The following is a 16689-nucleotide window of genomic DNA, read 5'->3' as shown; positions in this document are numbered from 1 at the left end:
AATCCAAACATTCAACAACTTAAAATTTAAGAATTAGACAGAAGTAAAATAGTACAATATATTTGGCAGCCAGGGATAGCTTGGAACCGCATTATCGACTATAGAGAATGATAAATATGTACTCTTAGCTCCAAAAATACACCAAATACAAATTTTGCGCACAGGCATAAAGGAAAAATTGTGTTGCAAATTTAAAAAATAAGAAAAAATATCTCAACCTTTTATGTGAACAATAAAATAATATCGGACCCTAAAGCCATAGCCGATTTATTCGCATCCTTTTGGGAATCCTTAAGCTCTGTTCCTCGAAACATTATTTTTCCATTTCCAATTCGAACCTGGTAAATAGTAACAACTATTACCTTACAAGCTCTATTAATATCCACGAACTCGATGAGACCCTCAAAACGCTAAAGTGGTCAACGCATTCTTTAGACAATTTGACATACTCAATGTTACCTAATGCTCCATATTTAATAAAGAAACGAATCTGTAAATTGTATAACAATATCATTGCTTATGGAATTGTTCCACCCGACTGGAAAATAGCCATTCTCTGTCCGATACCGAAACAAAATAAAAAACCATGTTCCTTGGAGGGATACGGGCCTATATCTTTACTACCTATACTTTCCAAAGTCTTTAATTATCACGTCGTTTGCTAGAATTCGCAAAGAGTCGTTTGTCTACACTTCAGCATGCTTTTCTTCCACATCATGGTGTTCACACCTTGTGTCACAAATTGGAATCGGTTTTATTACAAAACTTACACTACAGGAAGCTTAGTCTTGTAATCTCAGAATATTTAGAAAAAGCGTTCGATCGTGTAGTTTACACTTGCTTTTTGACGGAACTGCAAAATTTAGGTGCACAGGACATTATAATCAGCCCAATCATGAATGAAAATTCCGTGCGGAATTTCTCTCTTTTCCCTTCTTTGCTATCACAAACAAAAAATCGGCAAGGAAAAAATTCAGATGGAGAAAAAGTAGGTATCATGAACCCTCTCAAACATGTGTTTTCCTCCAAAAAATCTCCCTTGCAAAACTGAAGGGAGTTTACAAAAAGTCTTAGTATTTCCCACAAACTTTGTACAAAACATGCAAAATAAAGACTTTTGTTGGGATTTTATACTAAAATCTTTTACTTGTGGTTGGAAATTTATTAAAAATTTAACAAATTTTACAAAATAACATCACTTTGCAAACTCAGTCACTCTCTACTTTTTGACGGAACTGCAAAATTTAGGTGCACAGGACATTATAATCAGCCCAATCATGAATGAAAATTCCGTGCGGAATTTCTCTTTTTTTCCTTCTTTGCTATCACAAACAAAAAATCGGCAAGGAATAAAATTCAGATGGAGAAAAATTAGGTATCATGAACCCTCTCAAACATGTGTTTTCCTCCAAAAAATCACCCTTGCAAAACTGAAGGGAGTTTACAAAAAGTCTTGGTATTTCCCACAAACTTTGTACAAAACATGCAAAATAAAGACTTTTGTTGGGATTTTATACTAAAATCTTTTACTTGTGGTTGGAAATTTATTAAAAATTGAACAAATTTTACAAAATAACATCACTTTGCAAACTCAGTCACTCTCTACTTTTTGTTGTACCGATCAACGATGGGATGAGAGAATTTTGGACATACAAAATTGTTGCACAGCAATTATTGAAAAACACTGGATAAAAGCATATTTTCAATTAATTTTATTTCAGAATTCGTATTTTTTAATTTTTGCCATTATTTAATTAAAAACACTCGTTTCTAACACATTCATGATATTGGCAGTTCCATAGCACAATGGAGTCAATTGCACTGTCTTCTTAGAAATTTCCAATCACATCTGATGTTTTTCATAATTAGTAACATCTTCTGAATGTCTTTGATGTATAAAAGTGTAATTTATTTGATTAAAATTGTTTTTTAAAAACACAAACGCTTAAAAATTTCGCTCTGTTTTCACAACAATTAGAGAACACAAGGTATGAAAAAGACCCTTCAGTGCTGCCAAATTCAATGATTATTTTTCTCACATTATTCATGATAGGAGGAATGTTCTCTCGAGAAAAATCTATTCCGCGAGAGTTGTATTCCGCAAGAATATTCATGATTGGGCTGAATAATTGTTCCACAAACATCCCATAAGGGACAAGGGAGACTTCTCTCATATCAATGAGTGCACCCCGATTCATATTAGCTCAATGATAAGGAGATGTAGAGAAGTTTTACGTGGCAGAAATACTCAGGAAATGTCACCAACATTACTGAGGGGTATTTTGCAACCGTTGAAAAGTGTTTTATTTCGCTATATTTTAACTATTTCATCCGGTGACCCACAATTAGTGGAAAACAGTCTAATCAATTTTAACTTTTTGGCCCAAAATTGGGCAAGACAGGTAGGAGCTGTAATTCCCACCAGCAGAAGCGAAATTCTGCACGTATGCCGCAAAAAAAGATGCCATTGTTCTACTATCAACATTGAACAGAACACAGTTGAATTAAAACATCAAATGAGAATCTTAGGGTTAATTTTTTTCCAAACCATGTTGTGGAATAATCACAAAAGTCTTCTGCTTCAATCTTCTACGATTAATATGTTCTAAAACAAAAGGTCCTCATATTGATACATCAGTAGACATTTACAGATCCCTAGTTCTTTGGTCCCATTGTCACTGCATAACTATTTATGTTTCTCCTCAGAACTCAATTCGAAGTTGAATTCTTCCATTAACAAATGTTTTCGGACAGCAACGGGTCTTCTTCGATCTACGCCATTGGAACCTATGCTTCTACGTAGGTTTGTATGCTGCTACAACAACAACAACTAGGCTACCGAATCATACAGGAATATTCACAGCTGTTAAGGCGGCCATTACATACGCCAAAAAACGAATCAAAAAGTTTAATATGTATCGACAATCTTGGAGTAGCCAAATCCCTTATCAAAAACAAGGCTGCATCTTCAACGATATGCTACAAAACTAATATATATAATATTCTTATATAATATTCTTATTTTGTGGATACCTTTACATTCTTCAATCCTGGGAAATGACTTCGCTGGCAAAATAGCTAAAGAAGCAATGTGTCTTTCTCAAATCTCAGAAATGCCCTTTAGTTTGCTTAGCGTTTACAAATCTACCGAAAAATACAGAAACAACACAGCCTGGGAGTCATCTTCAAAATTTCTTCCTTTGTTGCCTTCCTACACTAGCAGGTTAACATTAATTCGATTGCCTACATTAAAAAGTATACACATTATGTTGAATACTATGATGGTGCTAAACATTGTGAATGGTAGTGTGCCATCAAATTAATCGGTCCATTAGAATTAATCGGTTTAAATTCGCGGTTTCAATATTTTGTATGTTTCACATCTATTGTTAACGTCTGATGTGGGCTAAAGGCTGCAAAAAGTACAATTTTTCAAGAGAGGATCTCAAGATAATCAACGAAAATCGAGGATATAGTCACTTGATATATGGGATACCATGAGACGTGGTCCATCAATGCTGTTTTCCTGCAAGGCCCAGTTCAACCAAACGTTCTAAACGCTCTAAAATGTTTATCAAAATATGCACCAAAATAGGTCTTATTTAAGCTGTTTTCATATGCGAAATAAATAATTTTATTTTTATTGAAGCTAAAATTTGCTAATCCACCGTGTTTTCTCCTCTAAATTGAGCATTGCATGTTATATAGTTTCTACCCACATTTTGGGTAAATTTCCGCGTATTTACCCATTTTTACGGGTATTTACCCATTTCCCATCTCTAAAAAATGGTAAAACCTACGAAAATAAAATAGAGGACAATCTTGTAGAGAATCTTCACTGCTACAACATTTTCTCTAATCCCATTTCTCATTTAGACTAGCCATAAATCCTTAACTGGATTTAATAAATCCAGTACAAATCTCATTGCATTTAGATATACCTTTTGATGGATTTAAATTTGAATCAGCTGATTTTTGTTCATAACACAATTACCAAGGTAGATGCATCAGCCCATCCGATCGAATTTTAAATTGCAGAAGAAGTTGTTGTAAATTGAACTCGTCTCAAAAAACATACGGCAAATTACAAATTTATTGTTTAATATTGAAAATGTTAGCACATTCTGCTACTAATGCTAACTAATGAGCAAATAAAGAATTATTTTATCGTTTAAACATCGCAAATATTTGTCTTGGTTGATTAAAATCATCTTTGTATATCAAATCAAATTTATTTTTTCGCATCGTTTACAAATTTTGGTTTCATAAATAATTTTTGTAATGGCAATTCAGCGATGCATCTATCTTCTTTCTTGTGCCAGATTGCAACTTTTTGTATTTTCTAGCAACGTGTTGCAAAAAAAAAAACAGAGTTGTATACGAGGATTTATGTCGGACCCAATACGAGGATTTATTTTTGTATGGGAAATCTGGTAGATTTTGACCGGATTTAGCAAATAAAACCTGATAACGCACTAAATCCGGCTAATAAAGTCATATCTAAATGACCTATAACCGGATTTAATAAACCCACTGGGTTTCAAATGTCAATTCCATTAGTCCCGGTCCACACTAGAGCGATTTCAATGAAATAATTTCATAAAATTACATTAGTATGTCCCGGGCCCCACTAGAGTAATTTCACTGAAATTTTGACATGATTTTTTTAATGTACACGGTTTCTTGTGTTCGTCAATTTTGTTATGCTGCAATATTCGTATGAAGCAAGCTGTCCGATTTATTTTACATTTTCTTTTAATTTTTTTTTATTAATTCATTGAAACATTTTGTAAAGTAAGCCTTAAGGCCAAAAAGTTTTACAATATTCATAAGAAGAGTTCCTACTCCAAAATATAGTAATATAAATAGTGTATACAAATTCATATATAAATACAAGTTATTTATAAAGCTAAAGTCATAAAGTTATAAGTTAAAGTCACAGACATGTAATTGTTTCTTCTGTTAATTTGTCATAACACATTACTACAACAGGATATGTGAGACATTACTCATATGTTGATCTAATGTATAGAAGAAAGGGCATTCGAAGGGTAGAAATAGAGAGATTGGACGTTTTTAGATTAGATTTCATATCAAAATATCAATGAAATTACTCCAGTGTGGATCACAGGACAATGGAAATCGATCAAAGATCGCATAATTTCATAAAATTCTTTCAATGAAATCACTCTAGTGTAGATTAACCCGGCAAAAAGCTATAATATAAACAGGTTATAAATACCAATATGAATACCATCTATATTAATTTTGTGTAACTATAAGTTTTTTAGTTTCACGGTAATTGTCCTAAGCTTGTCCTTTCATTTATGATTTGGTTTATTTTCAGGATACTTTGGAACGCCATAAAGACACTCTCAAAAGTAACATCTTAAAGAAACGTTCATTACTTGAACGCAATTTACAATGTGAAATCAAAGATGAAATGACCAAGAAAGTTGTTAGCAGTAAATACGACGGTGACAACGAGTTGGTTAATAGTGTCTCTTATATAGACAAAAAGAAGTAAGCACATTGTCGTCGATATTAAATATATAGTTTTTTATACATATTTGTAATTTTATTTGTTATTATAGACAAGAAAGGCACAGCTCTACAAAGTCTGTCGGAACTAATGCAAACATTCAAAATTCTCATGCAAAAGCAAAAAAATTGGGTAGGAAAAAGGAAAAACTTTATTGCATTTGTCGCACACCATATGATGATACAAAGTAAGAAATATTTTTTAGTTACGTTTATTTATGTAGAATAATTAATAATTTGCATGATTTCAGATTTTATGTAGGTTGTGATATATGTAGCAATTGGTTTCATGGTGAATGTGTCAGCATTACTGAGGAGGATTCTAAAAGATTATCAGAATTCATATGTGATGATTGTAAAAAGGCTAGGGATACACAAGAACTTTACTGTCTGTGCAGACAACCATATGATGAGTCTCAGTTTTACATTTGTTGTGATAAATGCCAGGACTGGTTCCACGGGCGTTGTGTCGGTATAGTTCAAAGCGAGGCCGAATTCATTGATGAATATGTCTGTCCAGCATGCCAAAAAAATAATTCAGTTAATATGGCGAACATGAAAAACCTCACCGAAGAAGAAACTGTTGAACTCTGCAAATTAATTAAAAATATTCAGGTAAGATTCTACACATTGCATTGGGAATACAAATTTAATTTCGAAATTTGTATAGGCTCATAAAAGTGCTTGGCCATTTATGGAACCGGTTGATCCAAAGGAAGCACCTGACTACTATAAAGTAATCAAGGAACCCATGGGTTAGTAACACGACCTTATTATTTCCTCAACAAAATAAATTTAGTTTAAATTTCCATTATAGATTTAAAACAGATTGAAGAGAAACTAAACAAATGCGCGTACAATAAACTATCGGAATTTATTGGGGATATGACAAAAATATTCGATAACTGCCGCTACTACAATCCTAAGGAATCGTCATTTTATAAGTGCGCCGAAACTTTGGAATCGTATTTTGTGCAAAAGATAAAAAATTTTCGTGAAAGTGTAGTTAGTCATCAGCCCTAAATATCGCTTAACGTATATAGTTTTATTTCGCTCTATAAAGTTACTAATTTAAGTAATATGTAAAATATTTATAAAATACAACAAATGAAATAGTATATTTACAGTTGCCAATGTTAGCAACTTACATACGTTTGATTATATTTTAGGAACATTATTACTAATTAGATTTAAGGAAAATTTTGTACAGACATATTAAGTTGAAGATAACCATTATTGTATGGTTTGTAAATATGCATTTCTTATAATAAAAAATCTATTTTAAGATAAACATAAAAATAAATGTTTAATATATTTAAATAACTAGTCGACCCGGTCCGCGTTGCTGGCCCTTGAAGCAATTTTATTTTACCTTAAGTCAGCGATTGCATTTTTATTGCATCGCTAATTAGTAGAGTTGCGTCGTTCATGAACGAACCGGCTCAAAGGAACTATTCCGTGAAAAGAATGAACGGATCCGTATCCAGCTCATTCTTTTATATCGTTCATTTCGATCCCCGATGGACGAGTCATTGCTGCTTACAAAATTAGCAGCATTGGTTTTGCAGTCAAAGAACGTTTTCACACGATAAGGTTTGCCTGCTCAAAAATGCGTTGTCCGTTTTGGTTCTCATTCGTAAATTGTGTCAGTGTTGAAACAAAATGTGGAAGTAAGTGAACGAAAACGTACATAAAGTACCATGTAAGATATTATCTACCTGTTTCATCATATTTTTTACAAATAAAGGTGTTCTTCAAAACATGACTTCTATGTACCTGTTAATAACAAAGGTATTTCCCTATTTCATAAAAATCTTTCTTGAAAAATTTACGCTGGTAACGCAGGTATCATCTTACCTTCAGGTGGAAAGTCCCAATTTACATTGGGCGAGTTTACTTGCGGCAATTGTCATTTTGTAGGAGAGAGAGGTGAGGCATATGGTAACCCTTTGCCTCTCAGCACCCTCTCTCACCTACAAAGTCCCAATTTACATTGGGCGAGTTTACTTGCGGCAATTGTCATTTTGTAGGAGAGAGATGTGAGGCACATGGTAACCCTTTGCCTCTCAGCACCCTCTCTCACCTACAAACTGACAATTGCCGCAAGTAAACTCGCCTAATGTAAATTGGGACAAACTGACAATTGCCGCAAGTAAACTCGCCTAATGTAAATTGGGACTAAAGGGTTGTTTACACCATCTATCAATGTCGTATGAGATGTCAAATTTTCTACCTGCGAATGTTGTACACATATGCTCTGTTCCAGAACCTGCAAGAAGCTACTATTTTTACTACGATAACATTTTTTCCTTTATGTTATCGAAAAAAATAGTAAAAATTAGTAGATTCTTGCAGTACTGGAACAGACCATTTGTGTGACCACTATGAAAATTTTCATCTATCAAAATGATTTGGCAACTCATATGTAAATTTTTCATTTAGGGAGCGCTCTATTTGCTACGGCATTCTCGTATGTAAACATAAATTTAACAGCTGTTTTCTGGCATTCTCAAAAAAATAGAAAAACAAAATCTTTTAAAAAAGAAAATGGAAAGTTATGTATATTTAAGTATTTAGAAAAGTAAATAAAGGGTGTTTATACTGTTATTTTCAGATCGATTGGTCGAAAGGAGCAGTGTTGGAAATTATTGCTTTGTGGCAAAACATGAATGCCTCTATAACCCCAAAACCTATTCTACCACAACAAACAAGCTAGATATTCATTTTCCTTCAACCAAAATTAAAAATTTGCGCAAATTTGTAACTCAACAATAAATGTAAACAATGACAAAAACAGGTGTTTTTATATTTATAGGTTATGTCATACGAAAATAACACTTGTAGGTATGAACGCACAAATTGAAAGTTGTATGGATGACGTCAATTTTGACAAACATAGAGAATGTCGAATGGGTGAAAGAAATGACAGCTCATATGACATTGATAGATGGTGTAAACAGCCCTTAAGAATTATTACATTATTTTTTACATGGCATGCGCGCATGAGGCATCAATTTTAACAACGCATACATTTTACCCAATTTTATGGGATTCACAAGAATTACTTTTTTAATTTTGAAATACAATACACACATAAACCTTTTTGGTACATTTATGTAAAACCGTACTTCTTTTTGTTCAAAAAGTACGCTTGTATAAAATGACTTCAAAAACGCAACACTAGATGTGAAAATTACGAATGAGAGTCAAAACGGAAACCACGTTTTTGAGCAGTCAAACCTTATCGTCTGAAAACGTTCAAACTCTAAAAAAACGCTGCGTTAGCGGAAACAGCACAAATTTCCACACAAAACAAACAATGATTCAGAGAGCTACTCTCGCTCAGTAACTCACCTCATTCAGTAGCACATCTCGGTCATATCTTTCTATTGCATCATTCGTTCATCTGGTTCTTTCATATCAAAACCACCACCACTACGTTCAGAAACAAAACCACCCCCATTAGCACACAAACAAGCAAGAAACAGTTGTGTCATTCGTGAACGAACATTTTCAAAAGAACGAGGGAGTCATATGCAGCAGAGAACGAACGACTTCAAAATAATCAGCCTTATTACGGTTGGCGTAGTCGTATCCAAAATTGCAAATTGACGTGTCGTAACGTCTAATTGGTATTATGTATGTCGTACATGTAGTAAGATAACTAAGAACACACCTATTATAAGTAAAACACATATCGATAATTATTAGAATGATATCGAGTAATCGTATATTTGGTATGTAATCGATAACCACATTGTTAGACGATAAGAGTTAAATCAATAAATGGCGTCATTCGTTAGTCTGATTGCCGAACTGAGTAGACGTGTACAGATCAGGTGTGACCGAACGCACGCGTACGTTGTGAAATTAAAAAAATTCAACCACGCCACATATTGTGAAATTCGGATCAACCAGCGAACAGTGAATTCTTTTAAGCTAAAAATATCAGGAAAACTGAGGAGATACAACAACAAAACGTGAACGTTGTGGAAAAACTAAATACAGCAACAAAAAGTGAACGTTGTGAAAAAACTAAAAAACTAAGGAAATACAACAACGAAAAGTGAACGTTGTGGAAAAAACTGAGCAACTAACAGAAATTAAGTGATCGCTGTGAAAAAATTAAACAGCAAATCAAAAAAGAAAAGGAATGGTGCGCGAAAATTTGGTCGCCCAGTTAAAGCTGGCTGGAATAGACTTTCCCAACACGGCCACAGTGGCCCAGCTGCGAGAATTATTAAAAGAGGTGGTAGGGGCAAATACTTCAGCCGGAGCGTCATCTTCGCTACCACCACCACAGCAGCAAGTGGAAAACGTTGAAATACAGCAGAAGACAAGCAGCGCAGCTGAGACAACGGCACAGCAACAAGAAGATATTCGTGTACACACACCACTTCAACTGCCGGTAAGCACAGCGTCGCCAAAAACACCAACAACAACAAAAGAAATGGCAAGCAAAGAAGGGCATGCAAACAGACAAACAGTTGAGATGGTAACAGACAAAGAAGGGCATGCAAACAAACGAGACGAAATAACAAGCAAACCAGGGCATGCAGACGAACAAGAGAAAATAGTGCAAGAGCTAGAAAGGCAAATAAAAATCTTAAAACTAAAGAAGGAAATTATTGAGTTGGAAGAAAAATTAGAAACAAGAAAGAGCGTTGCCACATTTTCTGATGTAGAAGGTGCGTTGCCAAAATTTTCGGGGGACGACCAGCTAATAATAACAAAGTGGATACAGGAATTTGATAACATAACCAACGTAATAAAGTGCTCCAAAACAGAACAGTTCATTTATGCACGACGCATGTTAAGAGGCAGTGCAGCCCTGTTTTTACGCAGCACAAAATCAAATTCCTGGGAAGGCTTGAAGAGAGAACTGGTGAATGAATTTGGCAGAGTAGTCGGGGCCAAGGAGGCCCTACGAAAACTGGATGCAAGAAAGTGGGACAAGCAGAAGGAGAGTCTACATCGGTATGCCCTAGAGATGCAAGAGCTAGCGGCTGACACCCCCCTCTCGCAGAAGGAAGTGGTGGAATACATAGTAGACGGTATGATGGATAAATCAGTGGCAGCCTCAATATTTTTCAAAGTGGCCACGGTAGCAGAATTTAAAGAGCTGATACCAAAATATGAGAAAATGGTGGCGGACCGAAAACAATACCAGCCGAAAAGTGATGCGGTGAAGCAGGCACCACCAGCAGTCCGGTGTTTCAGATGCTCGAAATACGGGCATTATTCAACAAACTGTACAGAGGGACAGCGGCCGATAGCGTGTTTCATTTGTGGAAAAAAGGGACACATGAAGATTAATTGCCCACTACGGACGGTAGCGGCGATCCCAGACGAGAATGAAGTAGATTGGAACATACAGGTAAGAGTAGCCTTGAGTCCCAGTAGAACCGGGTCTAATGATCATTTTATTTCTTCCTTACTCGACACGGGTAGCCCATGTAGTTTCGTTAACCAATCCGTGATTCGGTCGGTGTCCCCACAAATCAAGATGAAGAGGAAAAGAGTTTCCAAATATAAGGGGCTGGATGGGAGAAAACTAAAAATATGCGGACATCTTCAAGCATTTTTAGAATTTGGCGGTGTCAAAAGAAAAATGAATTTTATTGTTTTACCAGATAGTGCCCCGTGTACCTTGGTGCTCGGGCGTGACTTTCTAAATAAATTTAATATAGTTTTATGTTTTAAAAATGGGAACCCGAACCCAATTGAATTTTGCGACAAATTCGGGAAAAAGTGTATCAATTTGTTTTTAAAGGCGGACCCTCAACCTGAATTAAATCCAGGGCCGCTTAAAATAAATGAAAAAGTGAAACCAAATGGAAGTGATGTTCTTTTTGGGAATAATAAAAGGGAGGTAGCTGGGGTAAACAGCATACAACAGGAAGGGTCTACTCTGGTAGGGGCGTTAAAACATGGTAAAAATATAAAAGAAAATGGGGAATCGGATGCTGGGGAAACAGTCAGCAATGAAATAAAAACAACAGATAACGAGATTGTATGGGAAAATAAGCCATGCACAATAGAAGAAATAAAAGAGATACAGGGGTCGGAAACAGTAGGCAACGCGGAACTGGAAGACGTTGAAGAAAACTGGGATATTAACCCGAAACTAAATGAAATGGAAAAAAGTAGACTACGTAAGTTAATCCAAGAGAATTATTTTGGGAAACTAGAAGATGAACCGAAAACATCAGATTTCAAAGCTTCGATATTAGTAACCTCAGGAAACGCGACCTACTGTTCGCCTAGAAGATTGTCTTTCGCGGAAAAACAGGAAGTGGGGAAAATTATAGCAGACTTGCAGGAAAAGGGAATCATACGACCAAGCAATTCCCCTTACGCTTCGCCCATAGTACTAACCAAGAAAAAAAGTGGTGAGGTGAGGATGTGCGTGGACTATAGGGCCTTGAATAAAATCATAGTACGGGATAATTACCCCCTCCCACTAATAGAAGACTGCTTGGAGTACCTTGAGGGGAAGGCGTGGTTTACCATAATGGACCTCAGGTCGGGCTTCTACCATGTTAGGTTAGAAGAGGAATCGGTGAAATATACATCGTTTGTGGTACCAAATGGCCAATATGAGTTCCTAAGGTTGCCATTTGGCTTGAAAAATGGACCGGCGATATTTCAACGATTCATTGCCGGAATTTTTCAAGATTTCCTGAAGCGGGGTGAAATGGTCGTGTATATGGACGACATAGTGATAGCGTCAAAGACATTGGAGGAACATACTCGATTAGTAGGGAAAGTACTGGACCGTTTAGCTGTGTATGGACTCCAAATAAAAATGCAAAAATGCAAGTTCGCATATAATGAAATTGAATACCTTGGGTATAAGGTATCGCGAAAAGGAATCGAACCATCAGACGGACATGTGGAAGCAATCGGGGGGTACCCGATGCCGAAAAACATTAAGGAAATGCAGGCTTTTCTTGGGTTATGCTCATATTTTCGGAAGTTCGTAAAGGGATTTTCCCTAATAGCCAAACCACTATACGAACTAACAAAAGAAGGGGTCAAATATGAAATTACGGATGAGCGTAGGGAAGCGTTTGAAACGTTGAAGCAAAGATTAACCTCGAGTCCAATCCTAGCTATTTATAACCCAAATAGGGAAACAGAACTGCACTGCGATGCAAGTGCAATAGGATTTGGATCAATATTGTTGCAAAAACAGGATGACGGCGTGTTCCACCCTGTAGCATACTTCTCAAAGAGAACAACGGACGCAGAGACAAGATATCATAGCTTCGAACTGGAAACGCTAGCGATAATTTATTCCCTGAGAAGATTTAGGGCGTATTTAGAAGGGATTAAATTCAAAATAATGACGGACTGCAACTCGTTGGCTATGACTTTGGGAAAGCGAAACATCAATAGCCGCATTGCACGGTGGGCTCTTGAACTAGAGAATTATAATTACACAATTGTGCATAGGCCGGGGGAAAAAATGGCTCACGTCGACGCCCTGTCTAGAATCGAACAGGAAAATAAGGACAAAGTAATAGCAACAATTGAGATAGAGGATATAGATTTCCAATTGTGTGCGGCCCAGGCTAGGGATAAGGAAATAAGTGAGCTAAAGTCGAAACTCGAGAAGGGAACCGTGAATGGATATGATATGGTAAATGGTGTTGTGTATAGGAAGATTAATGGCGATTTGCGTCTCTTCGTACCCAAAAGCATGGAAATGGAGGTGATACGGGAAATGCATGGAAAGTTAGGCCATTTAGGGGTTGACAAATGTTACTTGAAATTAAAAGATCACTATTGGTTCCCGGAAATGAAACAAAAAATAGAGGAACAGAAAAAGAATTGTATTAAGTGTATCATGTATTCAGCCCCCCACAAACCGAATGCGAGGGCCTTACACAGTATACCAAAGGAACCCAGACCTTTTCACACTGTTCACTTGGATCATTTGGGCCCATTACCGTCATTGCAGTCGAAGAGAAAGCACATTCTAGTTATAATCGATGCTTTCACAAAATTTGTTCGACTTTATCCGGTTTTAACGACGAGCACCAAGGAAGTAAAGGCAGCACTTCTTAAATATTTTGACTATTACAGCAGGCCGGTTAGGTGTATAACAGACAGAGGGAGTTGTTTCACATCAAAAGAGTTCGCTGACTTTTTAGAAGAGAAGAATATAGATCATGTGAAAGTAGCAGTACATTCGCCCCAGGCAAATGGACAGGTTGAGCGGGTAAATAGGACTTTGGTAGGAATGCTAGCAAAACTCAGCGAACCTGTAGCACACGCCGATTGGGTGAAGCAACTCAGCAAAATAGAGTTTGCACTTAACAACACTGTAAATAGATCTATTGGTGATACCCCTAGTAGAGTCTTGTTTGGAGTTAACCAGAGAGGAGAGATAGTAGATAAACTGTCAGAATACTTAGAGGAGAACTTTTTGGACCCGGGGGAGGGTATCGAAATGATTAGAGACAAAGCGGCAGCCGCGATTGCGAGGTCCCAAGAATATAATGAGAGGAGGTGTGAGGAGAAAGGGCTTACCGTGAGTTCGTTTAAGGAAGGTGATTTCGTGGTAATCAAAAATGTGGACACCACCGTGGGGGTTAACAAGAAATTAATTCCAAAATTTAAAGGGCCATACACCGTGCGTAAGGTGTTACCAAACGACAGGTATGTCGTCGGTGACATAGAGAATTGCCAAATCACTCAGATCCCTTATGAGGGAGTGATAGAAGCATGTAACATGCGTTTATGGAAGATGAATGATCCGGATAACGGGACTCAGGGTTGCTCCGACCCTTAGTGTATAAAGTAGTAGTCGATTGTACATAGTTTTTAGGTTAAGTAGAATAAGTATCTAGTCCATTAGTTTAAGTACACTATTCCATTTCAAATTTACCCCGTGTGACCGGGGCGGTCACAACCGTCAGGTTGCCCGAGCTGTAGTAAGATAACTAAGAACACACCTATTATAAGTAAAACACATATCGATAATTATTAGAATGATATCGAGTAATCGTATATTTGGTATGTAATCGATAACCACATTGTTAGACGATAAGAGTTAAATCAATAAATGGCGTCATTCGTTAGTCTGATTGCCGAACTGAGTAGACGTGTACATACACGACATTTTCGCAACGACTAATTGGTATTATGTATGTCGTATACGAGATATTACAACTCTGTATGGCATTCTTTTACAATTTTGCTACCACGAGAGGCGTTTTATTACGAGAAACGCTGTGAAATTAGTCGTTAGAGATTTTGTTGACGACAACAGACAAATTTCTTAAAACGTTAATAAAAACGAACAAATAAAATGGATTTAAACAAAAGGTATGTGTCTATATAACAAAAAGATTATATATTCGTATAAATTTTATAATATTGCACATGTTTTAGAACAAAAGTCACCACAAAAAAGCAGTTTGACACAATGGTCCAGATTTTGCAGAACAATCCAAATTTGGCCAGAGGTTACAGCAATGGAATAAAAAAATTAGCGTGAAAGAAGAGTGGAATAAAATTAGTACGAAACTCAACATTTTAGGACCGCCAGTACGAACAGGTGAGGGTTGGATGAAAGTCTGGGCTGACTACAAATTCAAGTTAAGGAAGAAGTTAGTTCACAATAAGGCGGAATGTCGTGCTACAGGTGGAGGATCCTTCAAACAGTACATACTAACAGACACGGAAGAAGCAGCATCCAGCTTGTTACAATTGGATACAATTGTAAACGCGGGCAATCAGTCAATTGGAATCCAGCAGCCTTCAACGCTTCGAGAAACAACCACTGAGGAAGAACTGTTTGAAGCATGTATAATCCATGAAGATTTAGAAAACCACGATCCCTGCACAGTTACTCCCCAAAGCGTAAGCAGGCCTCATGCAAAAGAGCCGCAGGTCGTAGTGAATCAGGATCCCCGCACAATAACCCCTGTAAGCATAGGTATCACTCATGGAAATGAGCAACAGGTCCAAGTGAACCAGGATCTATGCCCACTAGTCACAAATACCCCTCACAGAAATGGATTTCAGCAACAGCAACTGAGTATCAGTCATGGAAAATATGTTTGATTATTGTCGTAACTGTTTTCGTCTTACTTTTAAATCGTTTGGAGTATATTCATCCTCATCGTCGGATATAAAATAACCCACACTTAACATTTTTATGGTTTATTAGTAAATAATTGTTTTTTTATTTTAACTGACTCTATTTTTTTTTTCTTTTTTATAACAGGGTGGCGTGTAATAGTCGAAAATGTTAATAATCTTCAACACCCTGTATTTTTGCAATCTATTACAAAACAGACGTAGTCGAAAATTTTACATAATACCAAAAATTATTGACTACGACAACGCCTACGACTACGTCTACGACACTTGAACGCCTACGACAACGCCAACCGTAATAAGGGTGAATACAGTCAAATGTATTGTTGAACGAAAAAGAGCCAACGAACGAAGTAACCGACCCGGATCTTTTTGGTGAACGGAATGAAAAAGATCGATCCGCTCAATGAACGAGATTGCCCAAGACTACTAATTAGTCGAGATCTGCAAGTGATTATAAATAAAAAATCTTCAGATTTGTTTGTGTCGATATGTAATTTTAACATTACGCCAAAAAGGGCCAACTGTGTCGTCCTTCCACCTTCTTATAATTTACATCTTATATACCTGATGAAGCTATAGCTATCGATATGCTGCCTTCTAATTTAAATACTTGCTTTCCAATGTCGCATGCATGGGTTATTGTGTTGGGATGTGTAATGGGATATTGTGTTTGGATGAGTGTGGGCTGAGGATTGATTGTGGAGGTATAATCACCCTTATTACGGTTGGCGTTGTCGTAGGCGTTCAAGTGTCGTAGACGTAGTCGTAGGCGTTGTCGTAGTCAATAATTTTTGGTACAGTGGAATCTCAGAAATTAGGCCCCCTAGTGTTTTTGGACCGTTCTAATTTGTGAATGGTTCTAATTTCTGGACGTTTTGTTTTCGTCCAAAAAATTTTTAATTCATACAATACATACATAGATTTTTAGATCTGTTTAATTTTTTTTTAAGTTTTTCTTAACATAAATGAAGTAATAGTAGTTTGTTTTTTTTTTTGACTTTCTTGCACTGTGCATAACAATATCATTGCGAA

At 36.4% G+C, this 16689-nt stretch overlaps 1 protein-coding gene across 3 annotated transcripts in view; it reads left to right on the top strand.

Moving 5' to 3' along the window:
* Positions 1 to 6844, top strand: part of E(bx) (nucleosome-remodeling factor subunit NURF301 E(bx)) — a 75490-nt gene extending 68646 nt beyond the window's left edge. For all 3 annotated transcript variants that reach the window (XR_012412713.1, XR_012412714.1, XM_073984676.1), the window contains 5 exons: positions 5348 to 5523; positions 5595 to 5729; positions 5793 to 6156; positions 6212 to 6296; positions 6359 to 6844. Coding sequence is in view for 1 of the 3 variants with exons in the window: in XM_073984676.1 (XP_073840777.1) it covers positions 5348 to 5523; positions 5595 to 5729; positions 5793 to 6156; positions 6212 to 6296; positions 6359 to 6564 (966 nt within the window). In the remaining 2 variants the exon portion in view is untranslated. The remainder of the gene's footprint in view (positions 1 to 5347; positions 5524 to 5594; positions 5730 to 5792; positions 6157 to 6211; positions 6297 to 6358) is intronic.
* The last annotated feature ends 9845 nt before the right edge of the window (positions 6845 to 16689 follow it).

The sequence above is a fragment of the Musca autumnalis genome, unplaced genomic scaffold (assembly GCF_047663935.1).
Source record: "Musca autumnalis isolate F117 unplaced genomic scaffold, ASM4766393v1 scaffold_4, whole genome shotgun sequence".
Classification (NCBI taxonomy): Eukaryota; Metazoa; Arthropoda; class Insecta; order Diptera; family Muscidae; genus Musca; species Musca autumnalis.
Note: the sequence above shows the minus strand (reverse complement) of the source record. Positions and strands in the feature narration are given on the sequence as shown.